At 38.4% G+C, this 20,399-nt stretch overlaps 1 protein-coding gene across 3 annotated transcripts in view; it reads right to left on the bottom strand.

The window, feature by feature from the left end:
* Positions 1 to 4,878: 4,878 nt before the first annotated feature.
* Positions 4,879 to 20,399, bottom strand: part of LOC107306504 (transmembrane protein 161B) — a 31,521-nt gene continuing 16,000 nt past the window's right edge. For all 3 annotated transcript variants that reach the window (XM_032441235.1, XM_015849742.2, XM_015849741.2), the window contains 3 exons: positions 19,619 to 19,793; positions 17,439 to 17,535; positions 4,879 to 16,620 (listed from right to left, as the gene is read on the bottom strand). In XM_032441235.1, coding sequence (XP_032297126.1) covers positions 16,343 to 16,620; positions 17,439 to 17,535; positions 19,619 to 19,793 — 550 coding nt within the window. In that variant the 3' untranslated portion in view covers positions 4,879 to 16,342. The remainder of the gene's footprint in view (positions 16,621 to 17,438; positions 17,536 to 19,618; positions 19,794 to 20,399) is intronic.

The raw sequence follows: 20,399 nt of genomic DNA, 5'->3' as shown, positions 1-20,399 counted from the left end.
TCAGGGATTTGGGCTGAATTTTGAAAAGCCCCTTTTAATTGTTCCCTTTTGACATCATATATTGTCCACATACACATTAGTGTATTGGAGTTCTGCAGCAGGGAAATCAAGCAGGAAAGGAGGCAACCCAACTGTGCGTGGAGCACAGCCCATAGGCTCTGTAGAGCAGGTGAAAGGTGATGCTTCAGCCGAATGCTCTTTCATTCTTTTCTACAAGGTTTCATTTTCTGTCCTATAGTTAATGTTAAATATCATTACTATTTATTAAGGTTTTTGAACTGAACAATCAGACAGATGAAAATCTTTTTAAGTCAGTCTGTAAAGAAAAAGATGATAGAAAACAACAAAACTGTAGTAATTTTTAAATTCTTTTTTTATTATTATTCAATGTTTATATTAAACTTGTTTTCTTCTGTTACTCAATCAGTTGTGTTTCTGAGTGCAATTTAGAAAAGTATTAATGCATCAGTGACTTCTGTCATTATGAGTTCTTCCTTTACCAACCTCAATGGAAGGCTTCTCCAATGGTGATGTTCCAAACCTCTGCTGCAGCTCTATAGGATACTGTTGAACCAAAACAGCGTGGACAGAGTGGATATCTCCTGCCACAAGTTAGGAAAGACATCGAGATGATTGCTGAAATTCCTATGGCAATTTGGGATGATTTTAGGAAATCCCAACAAGACTGGATTCCTCTGGCTCACAGCCCACCTTGCTCGTTGTCCCCAGCAGCCCGAGATGTGTGGCAATGCTGCTTCTCTCACTGCTTGCCCTACAGTGTATTTTTGCTAGGAAACTGATTTTATTAAAACAAATGTTTCATACAATTATTGAGGATCAGATCCTTTCTATTTCATTTGTGATAAAGTGATAATATGAACACTTACAGGACTCAAGTTATTACATTTACAACTATTTATAAACAAAATTTCACATTTCCCAGATCCACACCTTCCTAAAAAGCCAACAAGTTCAGCCCTCCCATGGGCTGCTGAGGAGAGGAGAGGAGAGTTTGTAGGATGCTCTTACTTAATTAATTAATATATATAGTTATCTTACTTTCTTTTTTTTTTTTTTTTTCCTTTTCTTTCTTTGTTTCCTTAGGGCTCTTGGTTTTTATGCAGCAATGCTTACTAACAGTAAACAACTATAAGCTGGCTTACATACTCTTCTGTTTATTTTATTTCTGGAGTGGTTGCTTTGTTCAGAGCTCACATAGAGCTTAAGGATCTAATTTCTCAGAACGGGTTGCAATAGGCTGAAGTTACACTATTTGAACATCCTCCAGTATTTCCACTGTAACAAGTCAGACCTTGTATGAAATGATCTGGCTAAAAATGTGAGTACAAGCACAGAAATACAAGGATATTAATTATCTTCTACTTCAGAAACACTTTAGTCTGACGAAGAGCATTTTTAGTTTAGTAATTGAGCACACTTAATTATGTTTAATTAAAGATATTTCAATTAAGCATAGTTAATTATGCTTAACATAAAGCATGTGAACAATCCCATCACCTTCATCTGCACATAGGGTGCAGGAGCTTACTGGCATAATGTTAGCACTGACGCACCCCAGCTAGCTAGCAAGTTGGATAGTTAGTTAATTAGTTAGCTAGTTGGTTAATTCATTGCTCACCCACCAGTCTTTAAAACCAGGCTGGGCAGAGGCCATTTGGTTGAAATCGAAATGGTTTCAAAGTAAAAGAGGGGATATTTAGATAGGATAGGTAAGGAAGGTAAGGAAGAAGTTTTTACAGTGAGGGTGGAGAGGCACTGGAACAGTTTTCCTAGAGGTGATGGATGCTTCATCCCTGGAGACACTCAAGGTCAGGCTGGAGGGGGTTGTGAGCAACCTAATCGAGCTATAGGTGTCCCTGTTCATGGTATAGGAGTTGGTCCTTTAGGGCCCCCTTCCAACTCAAATGGTTGTATTATGCTATGAAAAATGACAGAAAAAGTGATCAGGAGGTCGCAACACAAACAGCCCATAAGCTTGTTAGAGCAGCCCAGAGGAAGAGAGGTGGCTCTGGCTTGTTGCAAGGCAGCCTCCAAGACAGCCTGGAACAGCCAGAGCAGGAGCCTTTGCCATTTATCCTCAACAAGAAAATCTGATTGGCTTCATGTCACTTTTCTTTCCAGGTCCTGCACCCCAACCAGGGGGTCACGTAAATGCCAGGTGCTGATAAGCAGAGATGTTGGTCAAGCTCATGTGTGAGACTGTCCTGTATTTTTCTCTTGTCCATTGCGTTATTCACTAAGTGCAAAAAATAATAATAATAAAAGGAAGGTCACTAGGACTTGAGGGTAAATGAAATTATTCTCCTGCATTCCTTCGCAATCAAAGTTCAGAAAACTGTTTGAATTAAAATAACTTCAGTTTTCTTTTGCAAGGCTGACAAAGATATTATATTTAATTCCCCACTCCCTGAACACAAATAAATCCCAGAAGGGCTCCACAATCTCAAGGGATCTCCCCCTTAACTGTGAAAGTGTCTGCTGGTCAGAAGAGGGAGAAGATGCACACACTGAAGCATGCTGTGTCGGGTACTGAAAGTAACAGAGAAAGTGTGTTACAGTTAGTATAGGTCCAATAACTCATACCTCACAGCAGAGAGCAGTATTGAATTGTGTAGGTCAGATGTTTGTAACCATCAGTTGTGTAGGTGTCGCAATTTAGCTATTAAGCCAAAGGAACATCGGTGCATGGGTGGAAATTTCATTGTGACTCAAGTAAAAGTGTAACTGACAAATATTTTAGTTCCTTGAGCAGTGTCCTGTTTTGGCTTTTCCTTGGATCAGAACACATTTTCTTTCTTGCTGCTCATCGCTGTAGTTAGCAAGTATATGAGCTTCTGCTGTTACTGCAAAAAAATCCTTTTGCCCTTGTCCATATAAACAGGCCTGCAGAGAGACAGGCCATTGAAGCTTGTTATAGCACAGCAGGTGTGGGATAAAGCACCCTTACTCTTAAAAGACACGAAACAACAGAGATGTCTGCAAGGACAAGAACTGAGTTCTAAACAGGACTGGGGTAGTGCTGTGCACATCAATGCAGGATGTGCTCAACTGTGGTTTGCAACATGAGCATAAAGCCGGAATTTCACTCATTTTGGGACAGTATTTTGCATCAATTGGCACAATACCTATATCACTTAATCAAAGATGCTTCAATTAAAGTTTCTTTGCTCTTTAAATTTAACCAAAATCTATTCCTTTTGATTCAGCAAGGACTAAAAAAGCATTGATGCTCACAAGCTTCCCACGAGCATACAGTGTAGAAAATAAATTGGTATTTATCTCTAAAATACAGGTGAAAAGGAGAATGGTGCCAGTGCAAGCCATCAGTGGAAACTCACTCAAGGGGCAAGAAAAGCCATGGGAAGGGGGAGGACCAGAACACAAATCCTGTGGGGGCTTGCCTAAGAGAAACACAAGCAATACCTAGCATTTGTCAGGCAACCCCTTTCAGCCTTAGCGGTCCATGTCCCAGCAGGCATCTGTCAGCATCCAGCTTACACCCTTCCCTTGCATCTGGTTTTCCACTGGAAGGACACAGACTTAGGAGATGCTGCAGGATCTCAAGTAATTTTAACATGAGGTTTAAAGAATAGTTGGAATGCTTGCACTGAAGTATTCTGCTGCCTTGTTTATTTTTGCTTGCTCTCACGTGACATCAGGGAAGTTCTCCAAAATGGGCTTGCCATGGAACAGTGGTGAGGAAGATTCTGGGGAGTGAAAAGCCTATGAAAAGCCTCATGGAGGACAGGGTGGTAAGTCCTGCATGGCTGCGGAGCAGAAGCATGCTGCCCCAAGTCGAGTGACTGAGCAAGGCTTGCTTGTGTTCCCAGCAGTTTTTTGGTAATAACAACTTATGTTCTGCCAGTACATGGATAGCCAGATAGCTGGGGCTAATCTCTCAGTAGGTGCCTGTGTTGTAGCCTTGTTATAAAGCCTCATTTCACAGAGCCACAGAAAAGCTGAGGTTGGCAGGAACCTCCAGATCCACATAGTCCATCCCCTGCTCCAGCAGAGACACCCCAAGGCCAGGCCCACATCTAGGCAGCTTGTGGAGATCTTCAGGAGGAGACCCAACAGCCTCTGGGGGTCCCTGTGCCAGAGCTCCATGACCTACACAGCGCAGAAGCGCTGCCCCATCATCAGATGGAACCTCCTGTTTTCCAGGTTGTTCACAGTGCCTCTGGTCCAGGCACTGGGCACCACTGAAAAAATCCCTGGATCCATCCTCTGTGCATCCTTCCTTCAGGGATTTATGGACACCGATGAGATCCCCGAGCCTCAGCCCAGCTCTCAGCCTCTGAGAGGCTGCTACAGGCCCCCACAGTGTCTTGGTCATCCAGTGTTGGACTCTCTGCAGTATGTCTAAGTTTCCCATATACTGGGAAGCCAAGAACAGGACAGGACTCTACACTGAACAGAGGGCAAGGACCAGCTGCCTCACTGCACAGGCAGTACTTTGCGTAATGGCAGACCAGATGCTGTCAACATTCTTAGCAGTCAGGGCAAATGCTGGTTCACATTCAACTTACTGCATCCATCAGCATCCCAAGGCTTTCCCTGCAGAGCTTCCTGGGGTTGTTCCTCCCCATGGGCAAGACTTTGCACTCAGCCTCTAAGACAAGAGGCCACCTACAGACACAGAGTTAAACCAGAATATCAATACTTACCATATTTTCATTATTTTTTTCTGGCATTCTCAACACTTTCTTATCACGCAGTGCAGCCACATGGCCTTTTTATTTGGATACAGAATGGCAAAACCATCAGTAAATAAATGTGTTTGGTCTCTGCCAGTTGCACCATCTCCTACAGCAGAACATGCTTTGCAACACACAAGCACTGGCAGACAAAATTTCGTTCAGTGTTTTGACACCTTTATTTCTTATTAAGTATACAAAATGTTTTTGTGTGAAAGGCTTACTGCAGTCATTTTCTCAGACATAATGATCCCCTCACAGCAAAGAGCTTGCAATATATACATATATATATATATATATACACACATATATATATGTATGTACACTTTTATGCTCTTCAATCAAAAGAAACAAAGCAGAAGTAAAGTTGGAATTAGAAAGCAAATAAAGAAAGATCATTTTATATGAGCAGGAAATGCCTGGTCAGTTCAAGTGGGTTTTGTTTTGTCAGAAGGAGAAATTAAAAGCTGTCTGCAGCTTCAATGGGAAATTAAGCCTTAACCTTTCTATTTACTAAGGCCTGTGAGGAAATGTGGCATAGAATTTTTTAAGCAAACCAGAATATATGTACAAAGCAGGTGCACACCAACCAAAGCACGACGCAGAAGAGCTGTGATGAGCATCTTGCTGTTAAGGCAGGGGTATGGAACAGGATGGTATGTAAAAACACATACCTGCATACAAATACATACGTGCTAGTCATTTATACATATGTGTGCACGTGTTCCTCTAAGGACAAAATGCTTCAGCATTCTCATTACTGTTAGCCTATTTGAACAGAAAACACAACCAGTATCTAACAGGCCCAAGTTACTGTTACTCTGAGTTTAAGGTAATAAATAGATGTAGAGAAATGGTCTGAACAAAGTAGTAACCACTAAATAAATGAGCCAAAGTGCCAAGTATACTCAAGGAGAGAAGAGAAATACATAAACACAAAGCCAGGAAATATCTGTCTTGCAACAGCTCAGGAGAAAAGCATCTCAGAACAATCCAACACCAAATGGCAGCTGGTACTGAAAAGTATTTTTGTAGTTGTTGTTTTTTGCTGAAAACTTTATGTCATAAAGGTGGAACCTTGGAACAGAAAGATCAAGTGAAGGCTTCCAGTGCTGTAAGAGCAACATTCTGCTCTGCTCTTGGCATCCAGGAAGATTCAGCACCCTTTAGAAAAGGAATCCCCAATAAAGTTTTCTATTGGACATTCATTATCCTACTACAAAGACAGAACGTAATATACACATGGCAACACGTAGACCAGATTTCAGATGTGGTAAAGAAATGCACATTCCTTCTCAGTCACATGGCATCCAGCTATAACAATGCCAATGCAGAAGTCCCCAGATCCCAGTCTCTAGTAGAAAACTAAAAGTCATTTGCTTTTTCCTTTACCATTCACTGATAATCCTTGCATGAAGAGCAATGACTTCTTTACCTAAGGCAGCTTATAGAGAGGGCGTCTGAAGACAACCCAGGGGAGAACTGACCCCTTCAGGTTGTGATGCAATTAGTGACTGCTACAAGTGCGCTGTTTACTGCTCTAATTTACCTAGCACCAGCTTTCAGCTGCTGGTTCATGGCCTGTCTTGCTCTTTTGCCCTCCCTTACGCAGTTTTTATTCTGCCTTTGAGTATTTTAGCCTATGACTTCTGACACTGAAAGTTCTCACCTTTCTTGATGAAGATTTTTCTTGTCCTGAAGTGCACAGCAGCACCTGTGTGCTTTTCATAGGCAGATCAAAATGTCTATTTTCTACTGCATCCTTCTGGCTGAGCTGATAGCAGAAAGATGGTAGGGGTGCAACAGAATGGGCTTAGACAAGGAAGAGAAATGGATTTCAGGACCAAAACTTGCAGTTAAATCCTTCTACCAACATAACCCAAATGAATGGGAAGCAACAGGGCAGCCATGCTCATTAAAGAGCAGGTACGTGTATCAAAACAACAACCTGTTTGCTTTTAATTACTTTAAACATAAATCACACTAGCTCTACACTCACTGAAAAAGCACACTCAATTCTAACCGGTGGAAAGAAATGCTACTTACTTATTTATCCAGGTCACAGAAATAAGCCTGTCAGGTTCATCACTCAGAAGGAAGGATGCTGTGTTCTCCTTTCAGCTTTCAAGAGCAACAGAATTGACCTGCGGCCCCATATGCCATGAACAAAGCAGCCTTGCCCCTAGACCCATTAAAACTACACCATGGGAAAAGTAAAATGTTGGTCCTCAGCAAACAGAGTTCCAGAGATGTCTTTGAGCACTCAGGTCTTACAAGCAGCATGAAATATTGCAGAGCTCTTCCAGAGCCAGGATGATGAATTACTTCCTACTAACATGAAATAGCCCATACATTAGGTTTGGGAGAGGAAATGGCCCTTTGCATCCCCTACGAAGGTGAGAGAAGGAACATTGCTCCACAAAAGCCATCTCCTTGCCTCCGCTGAGTTCCAGCTGCTGTTCTTCACACAACAGTCTGGCAGGTATTGTAACTTCTTTGCAAACTCTTTGTGATCTAACTCGGAGCAGAGCATGCACAACTCTTGTTCTCTTGAAGGACAGATCGTCCAGGAAGCTGCTTGGTAGTCTATGCCCCACAGTGCTACAGCACTTATCTTACCCGTAGTGCACACAGGTAAGATGCTGTGGAGTTAACAGCCTATATTACCCATTTGGGCTCCAGCCAAAGGCATTTTGAAGGTTAAACACAACAGACTTCATAAGGCACAGACACCTCGCCTAGAGTAAACCTTGCGAACCATCTACGCTGCTTTGGTGCTCACTGATAACTACAAGCAGCACATGAGAATCAATGCATTATGTGAACTGGAATTACAGACTATAAAAACAATTAAGAGTTTATACATGTCAGACAAAACATCTATTCTGCTGCAGCTCCAGGGATTGAAACTGATGCTTCAGGCTGTATGGAGATACCAAATTGCTAAGAATGCCATTCTTAGTTTGCACAAATAAAACCAAATTAAACATACACACAAATCCCACCACAGCTCATTACATTCCTCCTAACCTTGATTTTAACTCAGCCTGCTCTCTGCAGTGTGTTGCTCTTTTCCAGGAGGAGGTCTCATAGCTCAGACAACCTGTGTATTTTCAAGCGTGTACTCCCCACCTCCAACCCAATTCCAGTTTTTCCAGTTACACTCCTTTCCAAAGTTGCTGTCATTATGACTTTGGGAAGCTTTCATGCTCAGTCTGCACAATGCATTTTGTTTCTTGCAGAATATAACAAATTGTCCTTGCTCAAAATCTGTCCTTGGGACCATGGGCCATTGCTGGGTAGCAACACTTCCCATTATAGTTTCTTTGTGGGTTTTTTTTGGTACAACTTTGCTAGCAGATCAGAGGAGACCCATCTCCTCAAGGATGTTTTGCTGCTGAAGAACAACCACCTGAGCAGATGGGAATCATTCATTCAGTGCGTGGCAATGTGTGCGTGAATGGAGCAAAAATTTGTGCATAACCAAGTTCAATATTCCAAAAATATTTTCAAAAACCCATCAGGGTTGCAAAACACCACTTCAGACCTAATGCTTCTCAGTGTTATGATCACGACACAATTAGTTCTTCATGGGTAAAAAGCAACTCAGCTCACATGATTATGGCAGTCTGCATTTATGCAGGTGGGGGAAAATTATTCTGCTGCACCCCAAGCAATGAGGAGAGAAACAATATACTAAAGTATTCCTTAAGAGGGTAATTTAGGCCAGTAGAGAAACAGGTAAGTTTGGTTACCATACTTGGCAAGTCTAGAGATGTACAAAACAACAAGTGGGATGTACAAAATAGGAAAAAAACCCACACTGATAGACAATAAACATTTATTGATCTTTGGCTTCAGTAATTGACCTATTTTGGATATGGGAAATACTATATAAAATAATGTAAGCTTTTTTAAACCTAGAGTAAGTACTGAGAAACAATTTATCCTTCTACAGTGCACAAATGCAAAGACATGCAGAGTACATGTAGGGATGCTAAATACTGTGTTAGCATAACTGTAGTAGACACTGAATGTCTCACACTGACCAATGCTTTACAAAGGCGAGTTGATGGGGCACTCAATACACAGCAGATATCACAGTTTCTTCTTATTTGCTGTGGTATTACCACTAGTAACTAATAAACACAAATTTAATGACGTGTGCATTATAAAAACAAATATAAATTATAGCATTTCACCAGAATTACTATAGGAATAATAAAGCATGATCTTGCTTCAACTCACAGCATTTATTGATGTTAATGGTTTTAGGTTTCTAGACAACAAACCATCTTTTACTACTTTTACATGAAAAGAAATCTGCCTGGTATACGCTAACACTTACAAACAAGACAAAACCAGCTTCTTAACGCTCTGCAGTAAAATAACAAGCAACAATCTCTTACACACAGTGTAAGGAAATGTTTAGCATGCTTACTGGAGCGAGTGTTCCCCTACAGTGTTCTACATACAGCACAGGTTACTAAAGCCACTTCTCAGAGCTAAAAGCTCAAAATGGTTTTATAAGGCTTCCTTGGAGGAAGGCTTCCTTTGGTAGATTTAAACCTATAACAACATTTCAGCTTACAAGCACTTCATGTTTAGAGATAATTTACTCAAAGGCAGGCTTCTCAGTGTTCTTCCCCCATCCCCCTGCCCAAGCTCCCCAGTCAGACCAGATGATTTACCACTGCTCACCATTTTCACAGGCAAGGAAGTAGCTGACAGCTACAGATGAGTTTGCTATTCAGTTACTCTAAAAGCATTCTAAAAATTGGCCCATATAACTGGAGCCTCCTCTTTCCTCAGTCCCAGTCACATCACAATCCACCTCTGTTGTAGCCCAAAACCATACAGACGTGGTGAAATTCAGGGTGGTCTTTCTGTTCTCAAGCAGAGCTACTTACCCAAGTCAAAGCTAACTGCAGAAGTAGGGCATGAGCAGTACCAAGGGTGCCACTACAAAACTTTACTAAAGTCAACTGTTTCCAAGTTGTGCCAGTTCTTTCCTTGAATCACAGAAAAGCAAGAAAACTGAATGTGCATATGTGGGTTGTCACATTATATCACCAAAGTAACAAAAATGGAAAAGATTTCTTCAAAATCTTATTTGCCTCCAGTGCATAATGACCTGTAAATATACAGACATTCTATATACCAAAAGCTGTATGGAAAGAATTTATTTTATCATATCCCCTTTTTTTAGGACTAGCAGTCCATGCATTTCTTTCCAAAGACTGACCTGTTATTTAGCACAATGACCGCAAAGATACATGCAAGAAGTTTAATGCATGTCTTCTACAGACCTCACCCATGTTTAGGCACTTTAGTCTACGGTGCACGAAAAGAATATGACATTTCTTTAGATTGTTTATTATTTGTATTAATTGCACCTAAGTATTATCCCCACTGACTTTAAGAGAAAAAATAAAGTGCCAACAATCCACCAAATACAAAATCTCCTCAGCTTTTCCAATTTGCATTGCACCCTCCTGCTTCTATATCCTGATGAACTCCAAAAGCACACAGGAAATGAGAACTTGTTTTTTAAACAGCAGGCAATGCAACACTGGTCAGAAGAGGTCTATATAACGCAACATCCATTTCATAACACCTTCACTATGAGGCATGCTAATCATAATACTTTGTAAAGCTCTAACTATGGTTTAGAAGTAATCTAGCAGTAATAGGAAACTAAAATTTGCATTAAAAATACAAGAGTCTTTTCCACTTGGCAAATTCTGAAATGGTGGATGGGGAGACCCTCTATTCTCAGATTTGTTCAGTATCATACAGTACTATGTGCTTTTCACTTAAAAAAAACAGGAAAATACTCTTTAAGACAAAACAGAAACACAATTTATGCATGAACCCAGCAACAGAGACGCTGAAGTCAAATATTTACAACCTGGAGGGTGTTTCCTGTGTAATTTGTAACAAGTCTATCTTATAGGAATTTTTAGGCTTAAATCATTTAATAGTATGTTTACATTAGTATTCAGTCACATAAATACAACAGTTGTAACATTACACAAAGTGCCCTAGCATTGCTTATACAGACTTCTTTTTTCCCCATGTGGATTTTTTCTAGGAAACCGCATGGACTAACAACACATAAGAACGATAATGGTGGGACAAGAGAATGATTGAAGACATCCAAAACAAAAGACTGTTGGCACATCGTGACACAGGTATGAACTGCAGTTACACAGTAAGTTTTTTTTTTCTTGTTTTTAATCTAAAATACAATTAATTCTGGAAAATTAGGGCATAGAAGGGAAGCAAAGTTCCCTTTGTGAACAGACAAAATGAAGAGAAGAAAAGAGAAAAAAAGTTGACTTTACGAAGATATATTAAGACAAGCTTTAAAAAATATTTAGCACATCACTAAAATAAAAACTACTAAGGAGTTTATAAAAAGCTACTTCTAAAATCTACATTTTGTTTGCCTGTGCTTTTGTGTCTGCTTGTTTTAATAGCAGAGTCATAAGGACACAATGCTACTGAATACTGCAAATCCAAACCTCCTCCTTTAGTCTTGATTGATGTTTTGACAGCAGGTGAAAATAGTTTGATATTTACAGGTGGATTACAGAAACCAATATAAAACTGCACACTTGCTAGCACTCCAGTCTGGAAATCAAGTTTTAAAAAAAATGTTGAGTGTAGAAGTATTTTACTTCTAGCTGCAGGCACTGATATTAATAAAGAATTAAAACATGACTGATGGTAACAGGATTAAAAAATAATTTCCATTAAAAATGCCACAAAAATCAAAGTTATAAAAATACATGTACACTGGCATGAAGCGTCCAGTGTAGCGTTAACTCTCCTGGCAGTCCACAGCGAGAGACTTGAAAACGTTAAGTGCAGCATATACAGATTTCAGTAAAAGCAGCCTTGGAATAATATCTTGGCGTCACGATCTCTCTCCCACAGAGCAGAAATCCTTTCAGACTATTAGTGGGAGCGAAGGTTAGATACACCACCAATACAGGACTTGCACTACCCGCACCATAAAGCATAGCAGTCCCTTCTACAGAAAAACTTGCACAAAAATCACTCTGCAGTAGACTGCCAGCCTGGCTGTCTTAACTAGATCAGGCATTTGGTACGTGTTGCCTACATGCTCTTTAGAACAACTACCAGACTGCTCTTATCATCTGGGATTTAAGACTTGGAATGCAGATGCTGAAAATAACAGTCTTACTTAGTCATTATGATAAGCATTTACCACCACTATATGATTTATGATCCTAGGGACCTGCTATTGACTTCCCCTATTAGAACTTGCTTAGCCACAGTGCAAAGACTTTTCCACGAGAAAACCCCATTTTGTGTGGCCTGGTTTTCATTCAAGATTGTCTATTTGTACTATGAACTTAATTCTTCAGTCAGAACATTCTACTTACTTGCTAGGGATAACAATAACTGTAGGGTGAATTTCTGTGGCACAGATTGAGTCATATGCCAAAACAATGTGTAACATTTCAAATCTACTCAAAATCTTTTTTTTTTTTTTTTTTGGGGGGGGGGGGGGGGGGGGGGGGGGGGGGGGGGGGGGGGGGGGGGGGAAGGAAATGGGGGAGAAACAACTCAAGGCAATGTCCAAAACAATCCTTTGAGAATAAAAGCACACATAGTATTTTACCTTGTACAGCCTTCAAAAAGACTTACACGGTTTCACATTAGATATTCTTACATTTTCTACTCAATCCAAGACCTCTATTAGAATTTAGCTGTACTTCAGTACAGCATAATAATTTTAATCACTCCTTTCAAGTTAGTTGAAAACTGTAACAACTACCTATCTGTACATTAAAGTTATGCTACCTACTTGCATAGCTGATGTATCTTGACGGCATCTTTTGTAGTATGACTTTACAGTTCAGGTAAGAACACATCTCTATCCACTTATCTTCCAGTATTTGTGGGTAGCAAGAAGATGAAGAACAATTGCCATAAAAATGTGTTTTCTAAAGCATGTCCTTCTGTACAAGGATCTTCTCCTGTACTGATTTAATACTTATTTCTCGTGTTTGCTTCTCGTGCAAGAGAAGACAGGAAGAGAAAAAAACTGCCAGAGTTCCTTCAACACCTGGAAAATCCCAGAGTCTCTCAGATTATCACTGAAGGTCAAGCGCTGCCTGAGAATACTGCCTGCAAAGTGGAAAAGCAGGCTTGTTACAGTCCCACCTCCTCTTTCTACTCAACTTCTCTAGCCCAGGTGTTACATTTGGACTATCCTGAATCTTGCTGGAAGACATGGATTTAGTATTATTCTAACTTTGTCTAAAGGGACAATTGCAATAGAAAAAGAGTTTTAGTCTCTGTTCACATTCCAGCTGGACTTTGGTGTCACTTGAATTATTCACAAGAACGAATCCTGCAATGATCAATTAATTCCAAGCCATAACAAAACAAAAATCAAAATACAAATATTAACTAATCCAGCCAGGTCTGTTCTTCATAGTTAATGTAAGGAAAAAGTTGTGGACAGAAGAAAAAAAGAAAAAATTCCAGGCCAACAACTCACATTACCAGAGTGATAATGGTAGATCTGGACTTCATCAAAGGCATCTTTCCTTCTGAACCCTCTCAAAAATGAAGTAGGTAGTGAAGAAAAAAACAAGAATACTAAATAAAAACTACAAGCTATTCAGTCTTGTTTTACCTGTTTTTTCATTTCTGCAAAGCTGCTTTTTCCTCACAAAGTGCCAATAAAGCTCTCTGGGGATGGTGGTGTAGGGGGGAAGCATTTGCCAGCTGCTGTTTTAAAAGGACATCCTGAACAAGTGAGCAGATACTACTTAGTTTACATAATACACATGGAAGTCAGAACTATCAAGGCTGATATTTTATTCTAAAAGTCACTTCTGAGCATATCATATCAGGCAGTTATAAAATGTGTTGCTCGCAACCACAGCAATTTACTTCCTCCCATTTCACCATCACCTAAGAGTTCGAAGATGTTTATTGCTATATTATAGTTTTTAGTAAGCCTCATGTAAGGATTAAATGAAACCAAAGAAAACCGCCTCCTATTCAGATCAAACTGCTGACCAGAGGGTCATCCTCCCCACTCCATGGAACAACAGAATAGCAACAACCAGAAGCACTGATCTTAATGCTAGCATCATACAGTGCATATTTCACTGTGAACAGTATGGTATCTGAGACATAAGACAGTGTGATTCCTCATCAAAAGCTCTGCAAAGCTGAGCTACACATAATCCTTTCCTGAAGTCAGTATTATGTAACCATCCTTCAATTTCTACCTGTGGGCTTTCAAGAATACATGCTATGCCAAAGGAAACAGTTACTTAGCATTATTTTGAAGTCGTCTTCAGTATCTGAAGCTTACTCCTGTCCTTCAACTGCAACAATCTCATGCAGTGAGCTTTTTGGGTCAAGTTTACAATCAGAATCAATTTGCAGTTCATTGTTTTAGCATTTTCATGACTGAAACATTAAAGGTGGATACTACCTATGACTTAGAAGCTTGCATTATTCTTATACTAATGAAATATCTTGAATTAACAGAAACTGGATCCAGTATTACTGGACCTGTTATAATTTCTCATTCTATTCATCTAAATACAAATCCCAGGAATATTTCAAGACCTGAGTCTATGAATTAAATTACTGTAGTTCAATTTACACAGATGAATCTTTGTCCTTGTTAGTCAGGGAAAGCTGGTGTGAAAAAAAAAAAAAACAACAACAAAAAAACAGACAAAGCTTACAGCACCAGTAGCACTGACGTATTACACTGCAATGAAAGCAGTCAAATCATGCAAGGTGTTCTCAAGACATCCCAGACACATGCAGTAGGTACTAGCTGGTGTACATTGATCTTCTTCTAGTATTACTAAATGCTTAAAAGGTATTTGACAAAGCAAGACAGTTTGTCACCAGTGTAAACTCTGAATTTTCTGCATTCACTGGCAGTTTGTTTTCCCATGTGGTAAGTTTGCAACACATTTAATATTTGTTAAGCTCTTTCATTTAGAAATGCTGGTTATATGCTAAAGTGGCACACAAAGTCATGAGGAAAAAAAAAAAAAAGAACAATAACATAAAAATAGCCAATATTAGTCAAAGAAGCACTGAACTCTGCAGTGTAATATTAACTTTTCTTTTAAAAAAAGCTACTGCATATGAATAGTTACTCCTGTTATCCCATCACGCAAAATATCCAAAGCTTCATCACTCGTTGTTTCTCAATGGCTTGATATGTGGGCTCTATCCCTCCAGTTAAGGAAAAGTTGTGAAGTTAAAGCCTGTTCCTCCTTACAGCAACTCTTTCACTACACAGAAAGTTTATTCTTGAAGCCAAGAGATACTAGTTGTTACTGCATGGCCAAGCTAACAGAAATTAGACTGGTTAAAGGAAATGATCTGACAGAGCGGAAACTTCAAGACTAAGAGATGAAGCAGATCTCTTCTTGCAGAACAGCCTAAGTTCTTTAGTATAGCTAAGTACCTTTGTAGAGGCACCAAAAACAAATAGCCCTTTCAACTGAACTTTCAAAAAAATTTAATTTTCATTTCAAATGGGTTCTTGAAATTACTAGATACATATATATCCCTCTCCCATGGCCCTGTAATATACATTCAGTAATTTAAAATAAAGATTCCATATTTTATAACTTCATATATATTATATATTTCATATATAATATATATATGTACATCACAGATACATACACTCTCAGTCAGCAGGATTAAATTGTATTGTTTTGAAATGTTTGATTGGCATCACTAGTCTAATTATATTATTCTGTGAATTCAATGGAATTTATCTATCATCTAAAAAGAAAAACTTTAAAAGATCCGAATGAAATCTGTGGATCAAAATTAGCACCAATACAGATGGCCATTACTTCAAAATGACTTAGGGACTGAAATTATATATATATATATATATATATAGTTGTTCTTTGTTGTTTTTTTTTTAATTTTTTTTTTTTTTTAATAACTCCCCTTTCACTGTGCAAGCATTCCTGCATAATATTTAGGCAGCAATACCTGCCAGGTCCATACACTTCTCTCATGTTAAACTGAAATTTTATACAACTTTCCTTACTGTAATATACAGCATTGCTTTTGTCCTGTTGGATTATTTCATTTTTCATGGTGAAAAGTGATCAAAAATTATCCAACAGAACTTTTTAAAATCCCCTTTTTCTGTCCATTGTATGGCTCAGTTTCAATATTTTACTCAACAGGTAGCCGCCATCAGCATGACCAGTACCTACTCCACAGTTCAGTTACTGACTGCTGATTCTTTAAGCGTTGAAGGCGACTTCCTCTTTATGGAAACCAAGATTCTCTGAAGTTGTAACATTTCAACATGCACACCAATGCCTGCCACATAATATCAGTCCCACCACTATAATTGAATTAGTTACCTACCATTTGGGTAACAAAACTAACAAACCCAGTTGTGATTTTAAGCATTTTAAGAATATTCACCCTGAGAACACAGAGGAAGAGTTTAAAAAATATGATATGTTTTCTCTTCATAAATATCTTTCTTCTTCTTTTTTTTCTTCACCTCCTCTTGGGTACCTGGGTTTGTATCTAGATTTTGACTTCAAACTTATCAGTTGATCTGTTCATGCCACAGTCAGGTACTGGTGATAGAAAAGCCCAAAAAGGCTTGTAGAAAAGAGGCAAGCAGCAACCCACCAGGTAAGGAACGACAGGAGTCCCCGAAACAGGAGAGGAGTGAAAATATTCTTTAGGCTTCCCAAAGCCATTGTTATTTGTACTACGGTTACTTTCATCTTTCCATCAGCTGGTAGAGATTCAGAAGAAGCTGAATTGGGAAGCAAACTGTTTTCTACTGGAGTGTTAGAATTCAGTTCAGGGTAGATGCCCCAAGAATAATTACCTGTTGAAATAAAAAAAGTAATAGATTTTTAGGGAATTAAGTTCTCTTCATTCTAAACACTGTATTTTTTATATATTTTTTTAAACACACACACACATTTATAACTTAGTAAATACTATCTATTTTCATCCTCATGGCTTCCTGATAATACTAGCAACCCATCAGGGTAGGATTCATCCTACTTTTTGACATACTAACATCTACATGTGAAACGGTGGCCCTGGGACTTGCCACTACCCAGTAAGATTAACCTCATTAGATATAGATGTCTGCTTCAGGATGAGATGAATTGCAGCCTAATGAAGCCTCTCTCTCTGCAGACATTTTGCAAAAAGAATGCCATTATTGCATGGCAGACTGTGAAAGACATCCCTCATCAGGAAGGAAAAAAAAACAGTGATATCATGTCTCCTGTAAGTGAAATGAACCTTCTATCTCAATTTCTTTTCAATAACCCACTGAAAATTGAGGAACTGGGAAAAAAAAAAAATCAAATAGTAGATAAAGATTGTATCAACACTGCTCTATACAGCCCATTTAAAATACTTCAAATATACAGATATTTAAATAGAAATAAAAAGCTTCACTTGTTGTACAATTTCTCAGAAATAAAGCAATCAAATTAGCATATCACTGTCAGATGTCATAAGCAGCAAGGTAAGAATATAACTTACAAATTGTACATCAGTATGTTATAAATGACAGGAAACAACAACATATTTCTGTATTACAAGTACTCATAAATTCTAATTCTCTATAGCAACTTGAAAACATAGACGTCCTGTACAGAACAGATTTGTCCATCAAGTTTTGCCTACCTAGTGTTTTCAAAAGCAGAGTTGTGTGAAGGAGCATTACCAATGGTGCAACATATTGCAGTGCAATTACGCAAAGGTAATAGAATACTCGAGCCACCTGGGAAGAAAGAAGAAAGTCACTGATGAGTTCAGAGCAAACCTGCATGACCATGCAATTCATTAAAAACAACACACACACACAAATACATCTTTAAAAGTTTTCCAGCGTGCTTCAGTGTATAACCCACTGTCTCCAAAATAACTAGTGAAGAAAAACCCTAGCTAATAAGCTCACCAAAGCACTTGGAATTCTAAGAGGAAGCTTTGGAAGGAAATAAAGCATTGGCCCTTTTACAAAAATTGGAAAAATTCTGCTTATGAACATTGCATACTATTGTTCAAAGATTCCAATACACTAACAAAAAATTAGTTTTGATTGTAAGTATCCTGTTATTTACAAAATAAATTCAACTACACAAACAAAACAGTCAAAATCCCAAGTTTCATCAAAAGTAAACAAAAATTTTGTTAAAAAGCATGACATGTCTAGTACTCCCCAACGTAAAATGCCAGTTTTAAAAACAATGACAAGAGGATTTTTCATTAGCAGGCAATCAATGACAAAGCACTTAGAAGGTCTTTATTTCATATATACATTATTACTTTTTGAAACCTACTCAGATTTATCACTCTCTCCTCCCCATAATCTATTCCATCTTTCTCAAGATTTTTACATTACATATTTCATATAAGCTTTTGACCTAAAAGAATATATCAGATAAAGAGGAGAAAAAGTCATAAAATCAATAGAAAGCAAGCAATGAATTAAAGCTAATCAGATTTCAGAAAAGAACAGAATACAGGGTGGCAAAAAAGATGAAGGCAGACATGACATTTTTGGAAATACCCCTAAAACATCTCAAAGGGCTTTGAGATGAGCAAGCACCAAAAACTAACATGAGAAAAAAAAGTAAAAAGCTCAGAAAGGAAGTATGGAGAATACTGTAAGATATATGATAAAATATGATAAAATGAGCAAATAAGAAAGTAATGGTCATTGCTACAAGGTGTATTAGGAAAGATTTTACTGGCAAGAGTTCCAGAAGAAGAAAAAGCTAACGTGGTGATAAAATAAGATAGAACTGTATTTAGTGGCCACGAGTTTCTTAAGGAGAAGACATGATGGTACTAGATAAACACACTTAGGAAACAGAAAACATTTTTGTTTAACAGATAGGATGAAAGCCTTCAAAACTAAGATTATGCATTTACAACCATCTTTTGACATACAGTTCTGTCATAACCAGTCATTGCTACTTCCATTTCCTAACGTTTACTATGAAGCCAAATGCTATGCACTAAAAATGTGAAAGAACTACAACACAGTTCTCTAGTAACAGTTAGACACCTGGCGGCAAAAAAGACAGAACTATTAGTGAGAGCTACAGCTCTAAGAGAGGAGTCCTCATCCTGTGCCATATTTCAACATTCCCCCTTGAATACACCCCAGATCAGCAAGATCATAAAAAAGCACTATCACACAACACTAAAAATTTAAGTTCAGTTTGCAGGTAACATACGACAGTGTTCTACAGCAAGCTTACAAACTTCTACCTTCTCAGTTTGCACTTTTTCATCAATAAATAAATAAATAAATGATCCATTTTTTCCTATCATTTTTGACAGTAACAAAACGGGCAGTTCTGTTGTAAGGCAGGTGTATTTCAGAGTGGTCTTACAGAACCAAATATATATAACCTACAATCTATCTTACATTTTGACCTAATTTAGAAATCACAGTTCTGATTAGGTAACAGCACTTTGCCCTTCTTTCTGAACTCAAATTCTCCCCAATCCTCACACACTACAACAGTAAACTGCCACAGATCCTTTGCACTCCACAGCTTATATCCATGCAACACAAACAAGAGAAGCAAACCATCTGCCATGGTATTTTTAAAGAACACAACAGGATGTCTACCAACAATGCATGAACAGTTTAAGATAAAGCATTTGCATAATACTGTTGACACCTCTGAGTATTTTGATTTACAGAATTTTTCAGTTAGTGCCATTTCTGTAGAAGAAGGCTTCATTCAGATTTCAGCCCTGGTGCCACAGAAGACACAACAAACTGGAAAAAAAGCAAACTAAAAAGAGCAAGCACTCCAAATTTGTAGCCGCAGTCCCACTGTACTTACCATTTTTTGTAAATCTACTGTGCTTATTCTGCCAGCTTCCTTTTTCATCTGATCCACGCTTTTCTGTGCTAAATTCAGGTAGGCCTGCAAATGGCTGCGCATCATAGCCAATCGTAAAGCACACAGCAGGATTATAATCCACAACCTCATGGTGTCAAATGTATCTTCTGACATTCTGCAGATTAAAAAATAAGAAGTAATGCATCTTCTGTAAAGAAATCTTCAGACATATGATCAGAAATACTTCAGGCATAATCCATGGTTACAAAATTAATGTGCAAATGAGTATTCATTTCCATCTATTTCTCTCTGTACTGTAACTTCTTGAAAGCCCCAAAACAGCATTAAATTCCCTTACTTTAGTACATCAGTGTGCAAACAATAACAGCTCTTGAATGACTAAATTTGAGTACTGTACACAGAACATCACTGACTTTCAGGTCACTCCAGGTTTTTAGATACACACAGTTCTAGATAGCAAATGGGAACCTCAGCTGCCTTATACACCTTGTTACAGCATGACCAACTATCATTTAATGATAAACTCAAAAGTAAAACGGAAGCAAAAAAATCAGTATTTCCAAATTTAATGTAATAGACTAATGATTCCAAAATTATCTTTAAAGCATCTTTTAGATCTACAAGGGCTGCTCTGAAATTCATACCTCCTATTTTACTACGTTGGCTCAAGATGTCAGAGGCAGATATTGGTGACACAGAAGTAGAGGTTGAACCTTCCCACCATACTCTGTTATATTTTGTTGCCATGAGACAGACAGCA

Source organism: Coturnix japonica, chromosome Z (assembly GCF_001577835.2).
Source record: "Coturnix japonica isolate 7356 chromosome Z, Coturnix japonica 2.1, whole genome shotgun sequence".
Classification (NCBI taxonomy): domain Eukaryota; kingdom Metazoa; phylum Chordata; class Aves; order Galliformes; family Phasianidae; genus Coturnix; species Coturnix japonica.
The sequence above is the reverse complement of the archived record's forward strand: the minus strand, read 5'-3'. Positions and strand labels throughout refer to the sequence as shown.